The sequence below is a fragment of the Necator americanus genome, chromosome III, assembly GCF_031761385.1.
Source record: "Necator americanus strain Aroian chromosome III, whole genome shotgun sequence".
Taxonomy (NCBI): Eukaryota; Metazoa; Nematoda; class Chromadorea; order Rhabditida; family Ancylostomatidae; genus Necator; species Necator americanus.
In genome coordinates, this window is record NC_087373.1 from 29,107,017 (window position 1) to 29,120,671 (window position 13,655).

A 13,655-nucleotide genomic window follows, 5' to 3' on the forward strand; every position below is an offset into this window, starting at 1 on the left:
AATAGAACTTAAAATAAGAACATATACCAAGTAAAATAAAAATAAAACACCACGGAAATGTGCACAGCAAACAGAGAACGAGAGAGATCACAGAAAGGTGCCACTTCCAATTGTCGCCATTGCGCGGTGGAGGGTTGCTCGGTGGCTTCTCCTCTCGCGAGGGATTCGAAGAGCATCATGCAGTTCTTTGAAAAGCTTAGTGAAGAAATCAGAAAAGATCACCGGCCTTTCCGCAATGCGTTTGACTTCGCGTATAATCTAAATCTCACTGCTCTAGTTCAGGAATTGTAGTTGAAACAAATCACGTCCACTTAATTTTACTTATCGTGCTCTTTAATTTTGATTTTAATTTAATAATTTTTTTCCTTTAATTTCTCCTTCCTCGACCTTGACGTAGAACTGAAGTTTTACTACTACTTTACCTTTTACGTGCGTAAAACTGGATATTCCCACCACCATCACTCTTTCAGCTGAGCGTTCTATGAGGCTGACCGCATTTACGCCAGCACATGTCGTTGGCACTTCCCAATAGGAAGTTAGCATCTTTTGGAATCCACTCAAACGTTCTTTTAGTCCATCTAGTGTAGATTCTTTTCACAATGTGATTGGTCTGTCTGCGCTCGATATACCTTCGGTTGTGTCGTATAGACTGAGAGATTTCTACGGTCGAAGCTTCAAAGACCGGCTGAGCGTTGCGTGCGCTAGTTATACTATATCTCTCTTGCACTCCGTGGGTGAGAAGTAACTTCGTGGTGTCCGCCCACGTCTTCACTGCGTACTAGGGCGATGAAAAAACTGTTGAGAACAGGTGAGCAGGTCTTTTTCAACTGGTCCGTATCTTCCATAACGGGATTTCCACAGCAACCAGGGAAAATATGGGCTAACTGCTTTACTTTGGAAACTGCCAGTTTGCCGTAGAGGAAAGCGTAGCTCTTTAACATTGGTGATATAAAGGAAATTTGCAGAAAATGAATTGCAAAGTAGAAAGAATGGATGTCCAATCAACAGAGCGCGTTTGGAGTCGTCGTTCGTTGATAGTAAGAGGATAATGGCTGCCGAGAAAGTCTTAAGGTGTGTGTATAAAGTGTCTGTGGTTAATAAGTCTGCTTGAGGTGAGCCATCGCGCTCACTTCAATTGAATTCTTTTAAGGTTTACGAACGCGTAACTTGCCTGTGTCATTATACACCGCCCACCCATTGCGGAAACTGAAAAACTGCTGCGCCATCTCTGCTGCATGAGGTGTCGCGCTGTTATGCAGCTGTGCAACTTCAAGGCGTTTTCTGGATTGACCAGTTTCTGAAGTTGTTTCACGTAAAGATTGGCGTTGAATGTCTGATTACCATCGAGCACCTCCCAGAGCAGAACACCTTGCGAATCGTAGAAAATTTAAAATCAAACATGGAAATAAAGACCTGCAAAAGTCCAATATCATCTGAACGTGGTAAAAACGAAAGTCTTGTCTTCGTGGAAAACGTGAATGCTCAATGCTAGTTAAACATTTACTTTATGAAATCGATACAGAAACACGACACGAATGTTGTGTAGAGAGATATTGCGATGAAAATCTCTATAAACAGGATTTTGTCCTGTAAGGCCCATTATCAGGCTAAGTAAAGTGAGCTTCTTTTCACTGGTGTCCCCCGCGCAGTATCCACTTCCCAATCATAAGGATTATGAATGCTTCCACCAGCTGCCGTTGCTCCCTGAACTATACTATGAGAAGAACGCCATTTTTTAGATAGAAATTTTGAACCGTACCTCTTCTAACAGTTTGTATATATAGCTGTAGTCAACATGATCGTGATAATGTAGAGTATCTATATAGTCAATTATTTTCCCTAGTTCCTCCTTGCACTTCATATTTCCAAATTGTGCCTCCTGAAAAATGGAAAAATGTCAACGCGTCAACGATAAAGAATAATCTGGATAGCAAAACCTACTCGTTTTTCCTTTCGAATTTCTTCTTTCATACGCAAAACCTCGTTCTTCTCACTAAAAGCTTTCCATAAAAGGCCTGCAATTTTTGTTCAGAGTGTAATGTTTGATTAACATTGAAGCATGATACAGCAGGGAGTTCATCCGAAATTCCTCATAAATGACTTTATCACACAAGCTCAAGAATCAGCAGTGTTAAATCAAATCTATCAAATTATGCCTCGTATGCTAAACTACCACGGATCCCCCTCCCCAGAAGGATCACAGCTGGTTAGTCGCGAGGCTACGTGGCGCTTCCCCGGTTGGCGGATAGGGGCTAATCGCGGACGAAAAGCGACCTTGTGCTTGCCCAGAGATGCGGGTGGATTCAGGGGATGGACTCCCTGTTTCTCCTGAGCCACGACCGACTCACGACATCTTTGTATCCCGCGTGTCGGTCCGGCAACACAACTTACTACCCGTCGGAATCGGAATCGAACGTCTGCGGAAGAAGATGTTGTTCAACCCCAGCTTTGAATATCTTCGTCGCTTACGCTCCAACATCAAGCTACGAAGAAGATGAAGATGTCGAAGCTTTTCATATGGACCTGAAGAAGTTCTACAGAGAAGATCATGCCTTCTACAAGGTCATAATTGACGATTTCAACGCAAAAATTGGCCCAAGATGAACGCCTGAAGAACCTCACATCGGAACTCACGGCTTACAATGGAATGAGTAGGGAGAGAGGTTCTCCAAGTTCATCATGACGACTAAGACCATCCATGGGAGCTCACAATTCCAGTAGCCCTCCTCTCTGTGCTGGAAGTGGGAGTCTCCCGAAGATGATATCATGATGAAATTGAGCACATCATTGTTAGTCAAAGGTTTGGCCAGTAGGATGTCGCTGTTGGACCAAAGTTTCATACGGGATAGGAACATCGCTTTCTTCGGAGAATATTTTCTTTCGCACGGAGAGGAGAAAATGCCCCCAAGTTCATAAAGCGAACTCCCAGAACTATCATTAACAGGGATCCTTCGGTACGCTAGCTGGCTTTTGGGAAGATTCCGCAATGGGCAACTTCGACGACGAATATTAACGGCTTGTAGAACATCCGCACGAGGAAGGTCTGTCTCTTGAAACTTTTGAGCCGATACGCCAGCGTAGAGCAGCACGAGCCGCAGGGAACCAAAGCTCACGTCCGAGCTTGCAAGGCTTTGCAGAGAGGCGATAAAGGAGGACCTCAAAGAGGGAAGAGCAGAAGCGTTGGCTGAATCTCCAGAGGCGTGACAGAGCATTCGTTACGCCCGCCGGAACTTCGCCAATCTTAAAACAACAACAACTGCTCGCCGGACCCCAGATGGAACAACTACAGCATCAAGAAGGGGGTGGAATAGGTCGTCATGACTTCTACTCAGACCTCTTCGACCGCGTCTACTTGCTTCCTCACCATCTGAGGGATCTTTATAAGTTACCTGTCGCAATGCAAGGTTCCTAAACAGTGGAAGACCAGCAAGGCCGTGTTGTTGTATAAGAAGAGAGATTACATTACATCGCCAACCATCGTCCAATCTGCCAACTGTCCGTCATCTACAAGCTCTTTACAAGACTGATCCTTAACAAGATTGAAAAAGTGTTGGATGAAGGACAGCCATGCGAGCAAGCAGGGTTTCGAAAAGGATTAGGTACGATTGACCACATTCACACTGTTTTGAAACTCATCGAGGTATCACGAAAGAACAAGATGCCGCTCTGTCTCACCTTCATCGACTTGAAGAAGGCCTTCGACTCAGTTGAGATAGAAGCGGTTGTGGAAGCTTCGGACAACAAAGGCATCCCTAATCAGTACGTAATGGTACTTCGAGACTTGTACAGCATGACTACACACTTCACGATCGGCATTCCGCCATTCTACAAGAAGATCATAATCGACATGAAGAGAGGTCCGACAGGATGATACAATTTCACCTAAAATATTCGCAGCCACTTCTGAGAAGGCAATGCGAAACCTAGAATGGGACGAAATGGGAGCGAAGGATGATGGTCGGCAGCTACACTACTTGCGCTTTGTTGATGACATCGTACTGATAACATTCAGCAGCCAAGCGGAACGAACGCTGACCGAATTCGACGAAACATGTGGATGCATCGACCTTCAGCTGAATCTGCTAAAGACGATGTTCACGCAGCGCATGGGTCTCGGATGTCCCATTCACGCTCAACGGAACGAACATATCCGAATGCACCAGCTACGTTTATCTGGGTCGGGAGTTGAACATGATGAACGACCTGACCTCGAGCTGGGCAGGAGGAGACGAGCGCCTTGGGGAGCGTATAAGAGCATCGAGGATGTAGTGAAGAAGACTAGGAACACCCGGCTCACCTCCTCAACACCACAGTGTTTCCTGCTCTGATCTATATTTCAGAAACCTGGACATTTCGCAAGCAGAAAGAAAATGTGGTGGGCTTCATTGAACGCGCAATTGAAAGAGTGAGTATCCCGCTTTGTGAGTGAGTCAAGTGAGGGGCGGGATTCGAAGTTTTCTCCTACGTCGAAGACGAATCGAAGACCAGAGACGCTGCCGAATATGAGAAAGGAAAGCAAAATCAGGTGTGCCGGACACGTGATGCGCTTTAACGAAAACCGTTGGACTAGAGCCGTGAGCGACTGGGTATATTAAGCGCGCTACAGGAAGATCGCCGACCCGATGGTCAGATTTCTTCACGAATTCCTCCAAGGAAAATTATGATGCTCTTCGTGCCCCACGCGAAAGGAGGAACCACTTTGCGACTCTAGCACGCGATCGGAACAAATGGAAGAGCTACTGGCGCCCATTTGACCAGTTCGAAGATAAACGGGAGTCAAGGTAATCAATAATGGTAAACTAAAAGTTGTAAGGATTACTTTTTTCTGAGCTCTTGAAGCTCAGCGCAGTCGCGTAAGCGGCTGCGCTCGAAGCAGCGCGGTGAATTCGGACCGCAGCGATGAGTGGAACTAAGGAAGGTCCCGCCTCGATCTTACTCGTTCCCTCTACCGCAACAGCTTAAATGCACCGAGCTTCATTTCGTTTCGACTCTACTATAATGTTGTACTCCCTTAAAACGCGTACACTGCTAATAGAATCGTTGCTCCATTTTCGTACGTATATCCTGGATGGGAATTTGTATACAGATGTATATCCGTGGTGGAATTCGATAAGATGAACAGTGCAATCTAAAATATATAAACAAATCAAAGTAGATTCTCTTACCTTGAGGAACTGTTATATCAAGTAACAAATAAAACCACGATTCACAATCATCCTTAGGCCCCATCTCGGTGTTTCGATGGCAAGATATTGACGCAAATGGAATTGTACCCTATATTTCGAGCTAAACTTTCATAGCTCAAAACCCTGTTAATGTTTTTAATCGGCACCTTAAACTTCACTGTCATCCGTGGCGTTTTTAGTTCCCCTTTGTCATTCAAAATTCTTCTTGCTATTCCAAAATCAAGAATATAAATCTGCAAATAGTGTTCATGTTTAGAGATGCTTAATATTATCCATGGTGTTTAGGCGTTTAGGCTCTTCGCAGTTTTCTTCACTCCCTTTGCAAGTGGTTTTGGTTGCATGCTTCGAAACCACCCCAGGCCAACAAAGACTTTTGTCCTTCAGATGTCTATAAATTGTTACCAGGCCTGTCTGAGAGGTAAAACCGCTGGCTTGGTACATTGGCCCACGCACTCACTGTATAGACTACACAGGTGTTCATAAATCAAACTATTGTGAACTCAAGTCGAAAGCGCAGGCTCATCTACGAAGAACTGGGACCATTGCGAAGGTGCAACGAGGAGCGGTGCTAGCATGGGTCCCTCCTCGATCCTAAACGCTTCGGTTCACAGCTTTCAATGTAGCGACTTACGCAACTGCGCCGTAGATCATGTCATTTTGACCCTACTATAGTTTGCGATCTCCACAGCGATAACGCGAATCAAGAGCAAAGGACTAATCAGCTCACCCAAAGTAGCTCTATATACCCGTGAAAATGTGAAAGTGGAATAAATGCTGGCTTCAAAGGGTCGCTTCATCGACTAATCTCATCAGTGAGTCACTTCACTCATTTCTACTTCTTCACTCGTACGGGTGTTCTGAAGGGTTGTTTCGACGGGCAGATTAATAAGTTTGGTGTTGCTGAACCAATTACTCTCTGAATTTGTACGGGATGTTTAGCGCATTCATAGTGTGACGTGTAAACAACATCCGCATCATATTTTCTGGTGCGAACGTCGGTGATTTCAAATCAAATATTTTTTTCACAACGTACCACCCGTTTCTTTTCTCGAAGGCCGCACGCATAGTTAGCCGGCTTCAGATCACGATGGATGAAACCATATTTGTGAAGATCTTCGCACGCTTCTAAACACTGGATTGACGCGCCTAGTCCCGTGGAGATACTGAATACCTGAAAGGAACAGCTTTTGAAAGTTCATAAACTTGAAGCACTTTGGAACGTACTCGTCCAGGACGTTGGTTCTTTAAATCGGCCAAGCTCTTTCCGACTAGTTCCATAACGAGAAAGAAATACGTTTCCTTTTTTCCTCGATCAATGATCGATGTAAAATGTGATTGTTTTCTTTCTTGAGAAACAAGTTTGAGGATTGCTATCTAAACTAGGGTGTTGGTCACAACATACTCCACGGTATAAACACTGATCTATGATTGGAATTAGTACACATACCTCCATTTTCAACTTTGAGTGTTTCCGAGTTTCAAGTTTCTTTTCTACCTTCATTGCAAACAACTTGGTGGGATCCTTCTGGTCATGAACTCTGAACCCGCTTCTTTTGCTTTAAGATTCTTATGCATGTAATCTTTTAGGTTTCTAACAACGTCAATCCCGAACTGATTTTGATGTTTCAGCAACAATACTTTCGCATACTCAAGAACTAAACTCAAAATTTTTTAAAATCTCCAACTTCCCTAGATTGCCATAATTTAAAGGCAGCGTATCACAAAACTGACGTTGTTTGTATCTCTCCACGAATAGATGAGGGTAGGAGTAAGAGTGTCACTTACGAGAATGACCGCAATTACGCTCAATACTCGTAAACTACCCACACTCCTACCTCTCCTTGGAGAGATCGTGATGTCATTCGTTTTTGTGGTCATTTGTGGTGCGGAATCCAGCAAACCAAAAAGCAAGCAAAGCAAACCTTTCCTCAGCGTCGTAAAAACCGGCGTTGGAACCGCCTTAATTCCTGAGAGGTTGGAACGCACCTCTATGCACACACTCCGGTCCTCTCACCTGCCTATTCATTGGTTTCACTCGAGTACGCTGGTGAGAGGGCACCACTGTTCCTCGACTGACCGCACTCGGATGCATCGCGTGCGCAAGGGTGTCGCGTCGCGACCGAAGTTGTCATAAAAAAAAACGTGGTCTTCCACACCATTCTTTGGGACGAGTGGGGAGGAATGGGCGGAACCATCCCGGTTCCCGCAGTCTACGGCCCGGAAGATACGGCTTCATTTGTTTTGGCGCACCATTTTGTACAAGAGGTTCGATTGGAGCGCGCCAGTCTTGTGCGGCGCCGCATCTTCCGGGCCGTTTTTTACGGCAATTAGCAAGAAATGGACGGAATCACCTCCCTCTCCGTAGTCTCCCATCTCGTATACGAATACTCCACCTGAAATCTGCACCACCTCAGATTCGTGGGGTGATGCCTTTAAGATGGTGCTTTGCATTTCTGCTGTGAAGCTTGCAAGCTTGCATAAATTTTGTCTACTATTGAAGTGAAAATCTCCTAAGCGCTGCCTTTAATAAGATGCATAGGAAAAAGGTGTGCGAAAGAGAAAGTTTGTCTTCAAACACTGAAAAAGCGACAGACACCGATTACAAGACGGAACCATCGTAGCACACACAATTTATTCAGTACTGTACCTAACCACGGATCTTCCCCATTAGAAGGGTTAGTCGTTAGGCTACGTGGCGCGTCACCAGCTGGCGGATAGAGGGCTAACGGCGGACTAGAAGCGACCTTGTACCTGTCCTGAGACGCAGGTGGATTCAGGGATGGAAACCCTGTACCTGTTGTGCCAGGATGGGACTGGGAGGTGCAAGGGAGGAGATTTGGAGTCGTCTTCATCAAACAAGCTCCACCTTACGCATGTCACAGTAATAGAAAAGAGTCTCCTGATTCAGTCAGATTGAGTCAGAGGAAAGCCTGGTACAGTAACGCCAGGAAAGACGGGATTGCAGGAGTCATATGGGTTTCCAAAATGGAAAAGGAACAGGATGACGATCTATACCTATAACGCGTACGTCGGATGTGGCCATTGAAGATCTGATGATGCAAGCCAGGAAGTTTAAGTATGACGTCATCGGACTGGCCGAGACGAGGCGAAGCCACCCACTGAACAAAGTGTATGACACTGGAGAAGAACTGTTCTTAGGAACATACGACAGTAGAGATGTTGGTGGAGTTGGCGTCTTCGTCAACACGAATATGGCAGTGAAAATCGAAAATCGACTCTTTCGAACAATTTACGACCCGAATCGGACGTCTACGGATGAGAAGATGTGGTCCTACCCCAGCTTTGACTATCTTCGTCATTTACGCTCCAATATCAAGATACAAAGAAGAAGAAGAAGAAGTCGAAGCCTTCTATATGTATCTGGAGAAGTTCTACAAGAAGATCATACCTTCTACAAGGTCGCAATTTTTGATTTCAACGCCAAAATTGGCTGCAGAAGAGAGCTTGAAGAACCTCACATCGGAACTCACGGCTTACAATGGAATGAGTAGGGAGAGAGGTTCTCCGAGTTCATGACGACTAAGACCATCCATGGGAACTCGCAATTACAGTAGCCCTCCTCTCTCTGTTGGACGTGGGAGTCTCCCGAAGATGATATCATGATGAAATTGACCACATCATTGTCAGTCAAAGGTTTTGCCAGTCGGATGTCGCTGTTGGACCAAAGTTTCATACGGGGTCGGAACATCGCTTTCTTTGAGGAATATTTTTTTTCACAGAGAGGAGGAGAAAATGCCGCCAACTTCACTAAGCGAACTCCCAGAACTATAATTAATTGGGATTTCTTCGGTACGCTAGCTGGCTTTTGCGGAAATTATACAAAGGGCGAATATGAACGGCTTGTAGAACATCTTCACGACTGCACGAGGAAGGCTGAGAGTTCTAAAACCACCAAGAGGCGCCTGTCTTTTGAAACTGTCGAGCTGATACGCCAGCATGAAGCTGCACGAGTTGCAGGCAACCAAGGACTCGCGTCCGAGTTTGCAAGGTTTTGTAGAGAGGCGATAGAAGAAGACTTCAAAGAGAGAAGAGAAGTGTTCGCTGAAGCTACAGAGGCGGAACAGAGCATTCGCTACGTCCGCTGGAACTTCAACATCGAGAAGGAGGATGGAAAAGGTCATTCATGACTTCTGCTCAGATCTCTTCGACAGCCGGGTCCACTTGCCTTCTCACCACCTGAGGTAAGATGGACATGACATCGATGAAGAATCGTACTTCACCGACATGATGGCATGTCGGTCCCGACAAAATCAAGCTGCCTGAACAAATTAAGTACCTACCGCCAGTCCTCATCAACACATTGACGGCTCTGCACTCATTATCTGTCGGAATGCAAGGTTCCTTAGCAATGGAAAACCAGCAAGACCATGCTATTGTATAAGAAGGGAGAACCACAAGACATGGGCGACTATCGCCCAACCTGCTTACTGTCTGACATCTAGAAGCTCTTCACAAGTGTAATCCTAAACAGGATAGAAAGAACATTAGATGAAGGACAGCTATGCGATCAAGCAGGGTTTCGAAAAGGGTTGAGTAGAGGCGCATCACACACGGTTTCAAAACTCATAGAAGTATCGCGAGAGTACAAGATGCCGCTGTGTCTCACTTGCATCGATTTGAAGAAAACCTTCGATACAGCTGAGACCGAAGTGCTCATGGAGGCCTTGGACAACCAAGGTGTCCCTACTTCGTACGTAAAGATAATTCGTGAGGTGTATAGCCACTTCATTACCAAATTTTCTACAATGATGTCATCATCGAGGTGAAGAGAGGGGTTCGTCATGGTGATACAATTTCACCCAAAATATTCAGTGCCACTCTCGAGAACGCGATGCGAGGATTGGAATGGGACAACATTAGAGTGAAAGGTGAAGGCCGGCATTTACACCATCTTCGTTCCGCTGATGACATCGTTCTTATAACATCAGGCAACAATCAGGCGGAACAAATGCTGGCTGAATTTTATGGAAGGTGTAAAAGATCGGTCTTCAGCTGAACCTAGACAAGACGATGTTTATGAGGAACGGATGGGTCTCTGATGCACCATTCGCGCTCAACGGAAAGCCGAATGCTCCAGCTATGTATATCTAGGTCGCGAAATCAACGTGAACGACCTGATCTCCGAGGTGGGCAGAAGGAAACCATCGTCTTGGGGAGCATATAAGAGCATCAAGGATGTAGTGAAGACCAGGAACACCCGGCTCTGTGCTCACCTATTCAACGCAACGGTTCTTCCTGCTTTCACCTACGCTTCAGAAACGTGAGCATTTCGCAAGCAGGAGGAAAATGCGATCAGCTTCATAAAACGGGGAATTGAAAGGGTGATGCTAGGAGTAACCCGCTTCACGCAAGTGAAGGAAGGGATTCAAGGTTCACTCTTACGTCACCGATCGAAGATCAGGGACGCTGATGAATATGCCAAGGAAAGCAAAATCAGGTGGGTCGGACACGTGGTGCGTTTCAGCGACGATCATTGGACCAGAGCCGACTGGATAGCACGCGACATCAAACGCACCGCAGGAAGACCGCCGACACAGGGGTCAGTCCTCTTTACGAAGTCCTTCAAAGAAAAATACGCTATTCTCCGGGTCTTTCGCGATAAGAGATGCCACTGGGCAACACGCGCGATCGGGACAAATGGAAGCATAGTTGGGTCAAAACGACATGAAGCACAGACAGCTACGTAAGTGACCGCGCTCGGAAGCGGTGCGGTCGAGACAGCGGTTGGAATCGAGGTGGGACCATGGCGAACTGCAGAGGTGAGTGGCGGCAGTGAGGGTCCTTTCGCGATCCCAACCGCTACGGTCCACCGCTCCGCTTCGAGCGCAGCCGCTTGCGCAAATGTCCGTGTTTCATGTCGTATTGACCCGACTATATTAGTGGTGCCCGCTCGGGCAAATCGATGATCAACGGGAGTACAGGTGACAAGTGATACTGTACCTAGAAGTCGAGAGAGATCTCAGACGGGATGGGGAGATCAACCGTATCCCTACAAATACAGGCTTGTCAAGAAAGACTTTGAATACAAAAAAGTAATGGAAGAACGATTATTCTAGGTACCGTGTAGTTAGATCAAACCCTCATTGTGGCACAAAATTGAGTATGCGGTTACATTCAAACCGAAGACGTTTCCAATTCCTCGCAGGTGATTACGAGCGTATCGCTCGCTCCAAAAACATCCACTGTACTCCAGTCCAACAAAATTTCATATAACTTTGTTTAGCGATGAGACAAAAGGAAAGAGAAATCTTCTGGATGCGTCGGTTAAAAAGGTGGAAATGGAGAAACTAAACTCAATATGGAACATTTTTTGAGTACAACAATTTCAACTGATGTTCAAAAGCTTTATTCTCACTGATTACTCCTGCAGTTAAAGTCAGCACACCACCAAATCATTGTTGAGACCTTTCGTAAAAAAATATAGAGTTAAACGTATAGATTACGAGTATGAGCGTGATCATGCTCAAGTCCTTAGTCCTTGTACAAGCTCCAGTTTCTCAGTAGCTTACCCCTTAGTTTTACCAAGAGAGGCTGCTGAGGAGTCCTCATTGACTCGTGTCAGCTTCTGGACGCGTTGTATGTACAGAGAGGTGCGTTCTCGTAGGTACAAATGCTCCGTAAACCCGTTTCCCGCTTTTTTTTTCAAGAACGTCCAGCTAAAGGCGGACATCAGTCTTTCTGTGGGGTTCGCTTCGCTGCCTCCCAGTTGCTCTGGTGTTCGCTTCATCAAGGAAAATTAGTAGTAGTGCCATTTTTTGTAAAATTAGAATTGTGTTTTTCTAACAGTGCGTTCTTCTCCTTTTGTCTTTAAAGTTAGGCGAAAGATCTCATAGTGTTCTTTCTAAACGGGTCAGTTCTACATTTGTAGAACATTCGAACTCGGGCTTCAAACATTCCTACGATACCAATATAATATAGACAAAATTTGGAAGTTCAACTCGAATGGGTTTTCTTCCTGTTTTTCCCCAACCGTTATCAAGGAGTGATGTGTTAACATAAAATGATCTCAACAACATCACGTACTGATAAAGATAAGTTCCACATCAGATCATGTGAACTGTTGGCTATTACTTAAAGGCATCGCCCAACGAATCTGAGGTGGTACAGATTTCAGGTGGAGCATTCGTATACGGGGTCGTAGATTATGGAGAGAAGGATCCGTCCATTTCTTCCTAATTGCCGTAAAAAACGGCTCGGACGATAGATCAGATCTCGAGCGATCCGACAAGCTTTTTTCTACAACGAGTTCGATTGGAGCGCGCTAGCCTTGGGCACGCGCCGCATCTTCCGGACGGAATTTAATTAATTTAATTTAATTAACGGCAATTAGGAAAAAATGGACGAAATCACCTCTCTCTCCGTAATCTACTATCCCGTATAAGAATACTCCACCTGAAATCCGTACCACCTCAGATTCGTGGGGTGATGCCTTCAAGCGGCCGTTAGTATGCGAATTTCCAGTTTCTGAAGAAGGAATGTTACTATCCTGAATCAAAGAGCGGGGAAAGGGGCATGCGGAGGAGTCATAGAGGTGAAACGCAACACTGGCAGTGGCCACGGCTATGAAACAGTTGTCATCTCTCATTCACCTTTTGGAAAATGCACACAAAGTTATTGCGTGATACTACTGCACCACTGCACACCAATTCCACACCGTTGGACTCGTGCTAACACACATACACATACACATACAAATACACACATACACACACTCACCTGACAAAGACTCAGACTAAGCCCGTTATTATATAGCATGATCATGATTCGATAGAAGCTCATATAGTACTATGTATCTTGCACCAATGCAGCCAATGGATTTCAAAGCCCAGTTATATGGGGGAGTAACTTCGCTATAATTTATTTTCAATCCGGGTTTGAAATTAAGATTTACTTGAATACTGCTCCGAATCCACCTTCGCCGAGCAATTTGATAACAACGTAGTTCGCCTTACTAGAATCTATTACAGTTCCCTGAAAAGGACATCATTTGAAGTGGAGTTGTATCTTTTCCTTGTATTTCAGGATGTCAGTGCTAATGCAAACTTTGGAGAATACACAACATAGAAACAAACCGGCTTGATCCCAAGATCGTCTTCTTCTTCATCGCTCATGCTTACGAGACTTAGACAAAGCAGGAGCTTGAAGTGTAAACGGCGAAATACCCTGAGAAACTGAACCACACTTTGAAATACTCTTTATATACATATGTGTTGTTTTCATCCAGTCATGAACAGTGAAATAAAAGCATATCAATTCACAATACTAAGTGTCCATGTTATCTCGACTACTCTCGTCAACATATACATGTTCAAGAATCTGTTACGAAGCAAAGAAACTTAAAACTCGCATGTACTCAAGGTTGGAATGTGCTGGTAAGTGTATAAATTCTAATTAAATTACTATAGAGAATGATTATCCTGTGTTCTTCTGACTAGAACCATTACTTAG

The 13,655-nt window shown here is 45.1% G+C and overlaps 4 protein-coding genes across 7 annotated transcripts; 3 read left to right on the forward strand and 1 right to left on the reverse strand.

The window, feature by feature from the left end:
* Positions 1-1,602: 1,602 nt before the first annotated feature.
* Positions 1,603-13,318, reverse strand: RB195_011311 (uncharacterized protein; the record flags this gene model as incomplete). Of its 4 annotated transcripts, XM_064192664.1 has the most annotated exons (10): positions 1,603-1,704; positions 1,760-1,879; positions 1,942-2,015; positions 5,166-5,274; positions 5,333-5,419; positions 6,220-6,357; positions 6,411-6,560; positions 6,634-6,724; positions 13,099-13,178; positions 13,280-13,318. In XM_064192664.1, 10 exons carry the CDS (start codon positions 13,316-13,318, stop codon positions 1,603-1,605), a joined length of 990 nt encoding a protein of 329 aa, XP_064050245.1. The 4 variants fall into 4 exon arrangements, with proteins under 4 accessions (XP_064050245.1, XP_064050246.1, XP_064050248.1 ...); XM_064192663.1 differs by lacking the exons at positions 1,603-1,704; positions 1,760-1,879; positions 1,942-2,015 and adding exons at positions 4,737-4,799; positions 5,025-5,128 and having other exon boundaries at positions 5,211-5,274; XM_064192662.1 differs by lacking the exons at positions 5,166-5,274; positions 5,333-5,419; positions 6,220-6,357; ... (2 more) ...; positions 13,099-13,178; positions 13,280-13,318 and adding exons at positions 2,392-2,523; positions 2,642-3,212.
* On the forward strand, positions 2,311-2,604 carry RB195_011312 (uncharacterized protein; the record flags this gene model as incomplete). The annotated part of the gene is made up of 1 exon (XM_064192666.1): positions 2,311-2,604. The coding sequence occupies one exon, from the start codon at positions 2,311-2,313 to the stop codon at positions 2,602-2,604; it is 294 nt and encodes a 97-aa protein (XP_064050247.1).
* RB195_011313 (uncharacterized protein) lies at positions 3,659-3,871 on the forward strand (the record flags this gene model as incomplete). Its single annotated transcript, XM_064192667.1, has 1 exon — positions 3,659-3,871. One exon carries the CDS (start codon positions 3,659-3,661, stop codon positions 3,869-3,871), a length of 213 nt encoding a protein of 70 aa, XP_064050249.1.
* RB195_011314 (uncharacterized protein) lies at positions 3,915-4,328 on the forward strand (the record flags this gene model as incomplete). The annotated part of the gene is made up of 1 exon (XM_064192668.1): positions 3,915-4,328. The coding sequence occupies one exon, from the start codon at positions 3,915-3,917 to the stop codon at positions 4,326-4,328; it is 414 nt and encodes a 137-aa protein (XP_064050250.1).
* Positions 13,319-13,655: the final 337 nt, after the last annotated feature.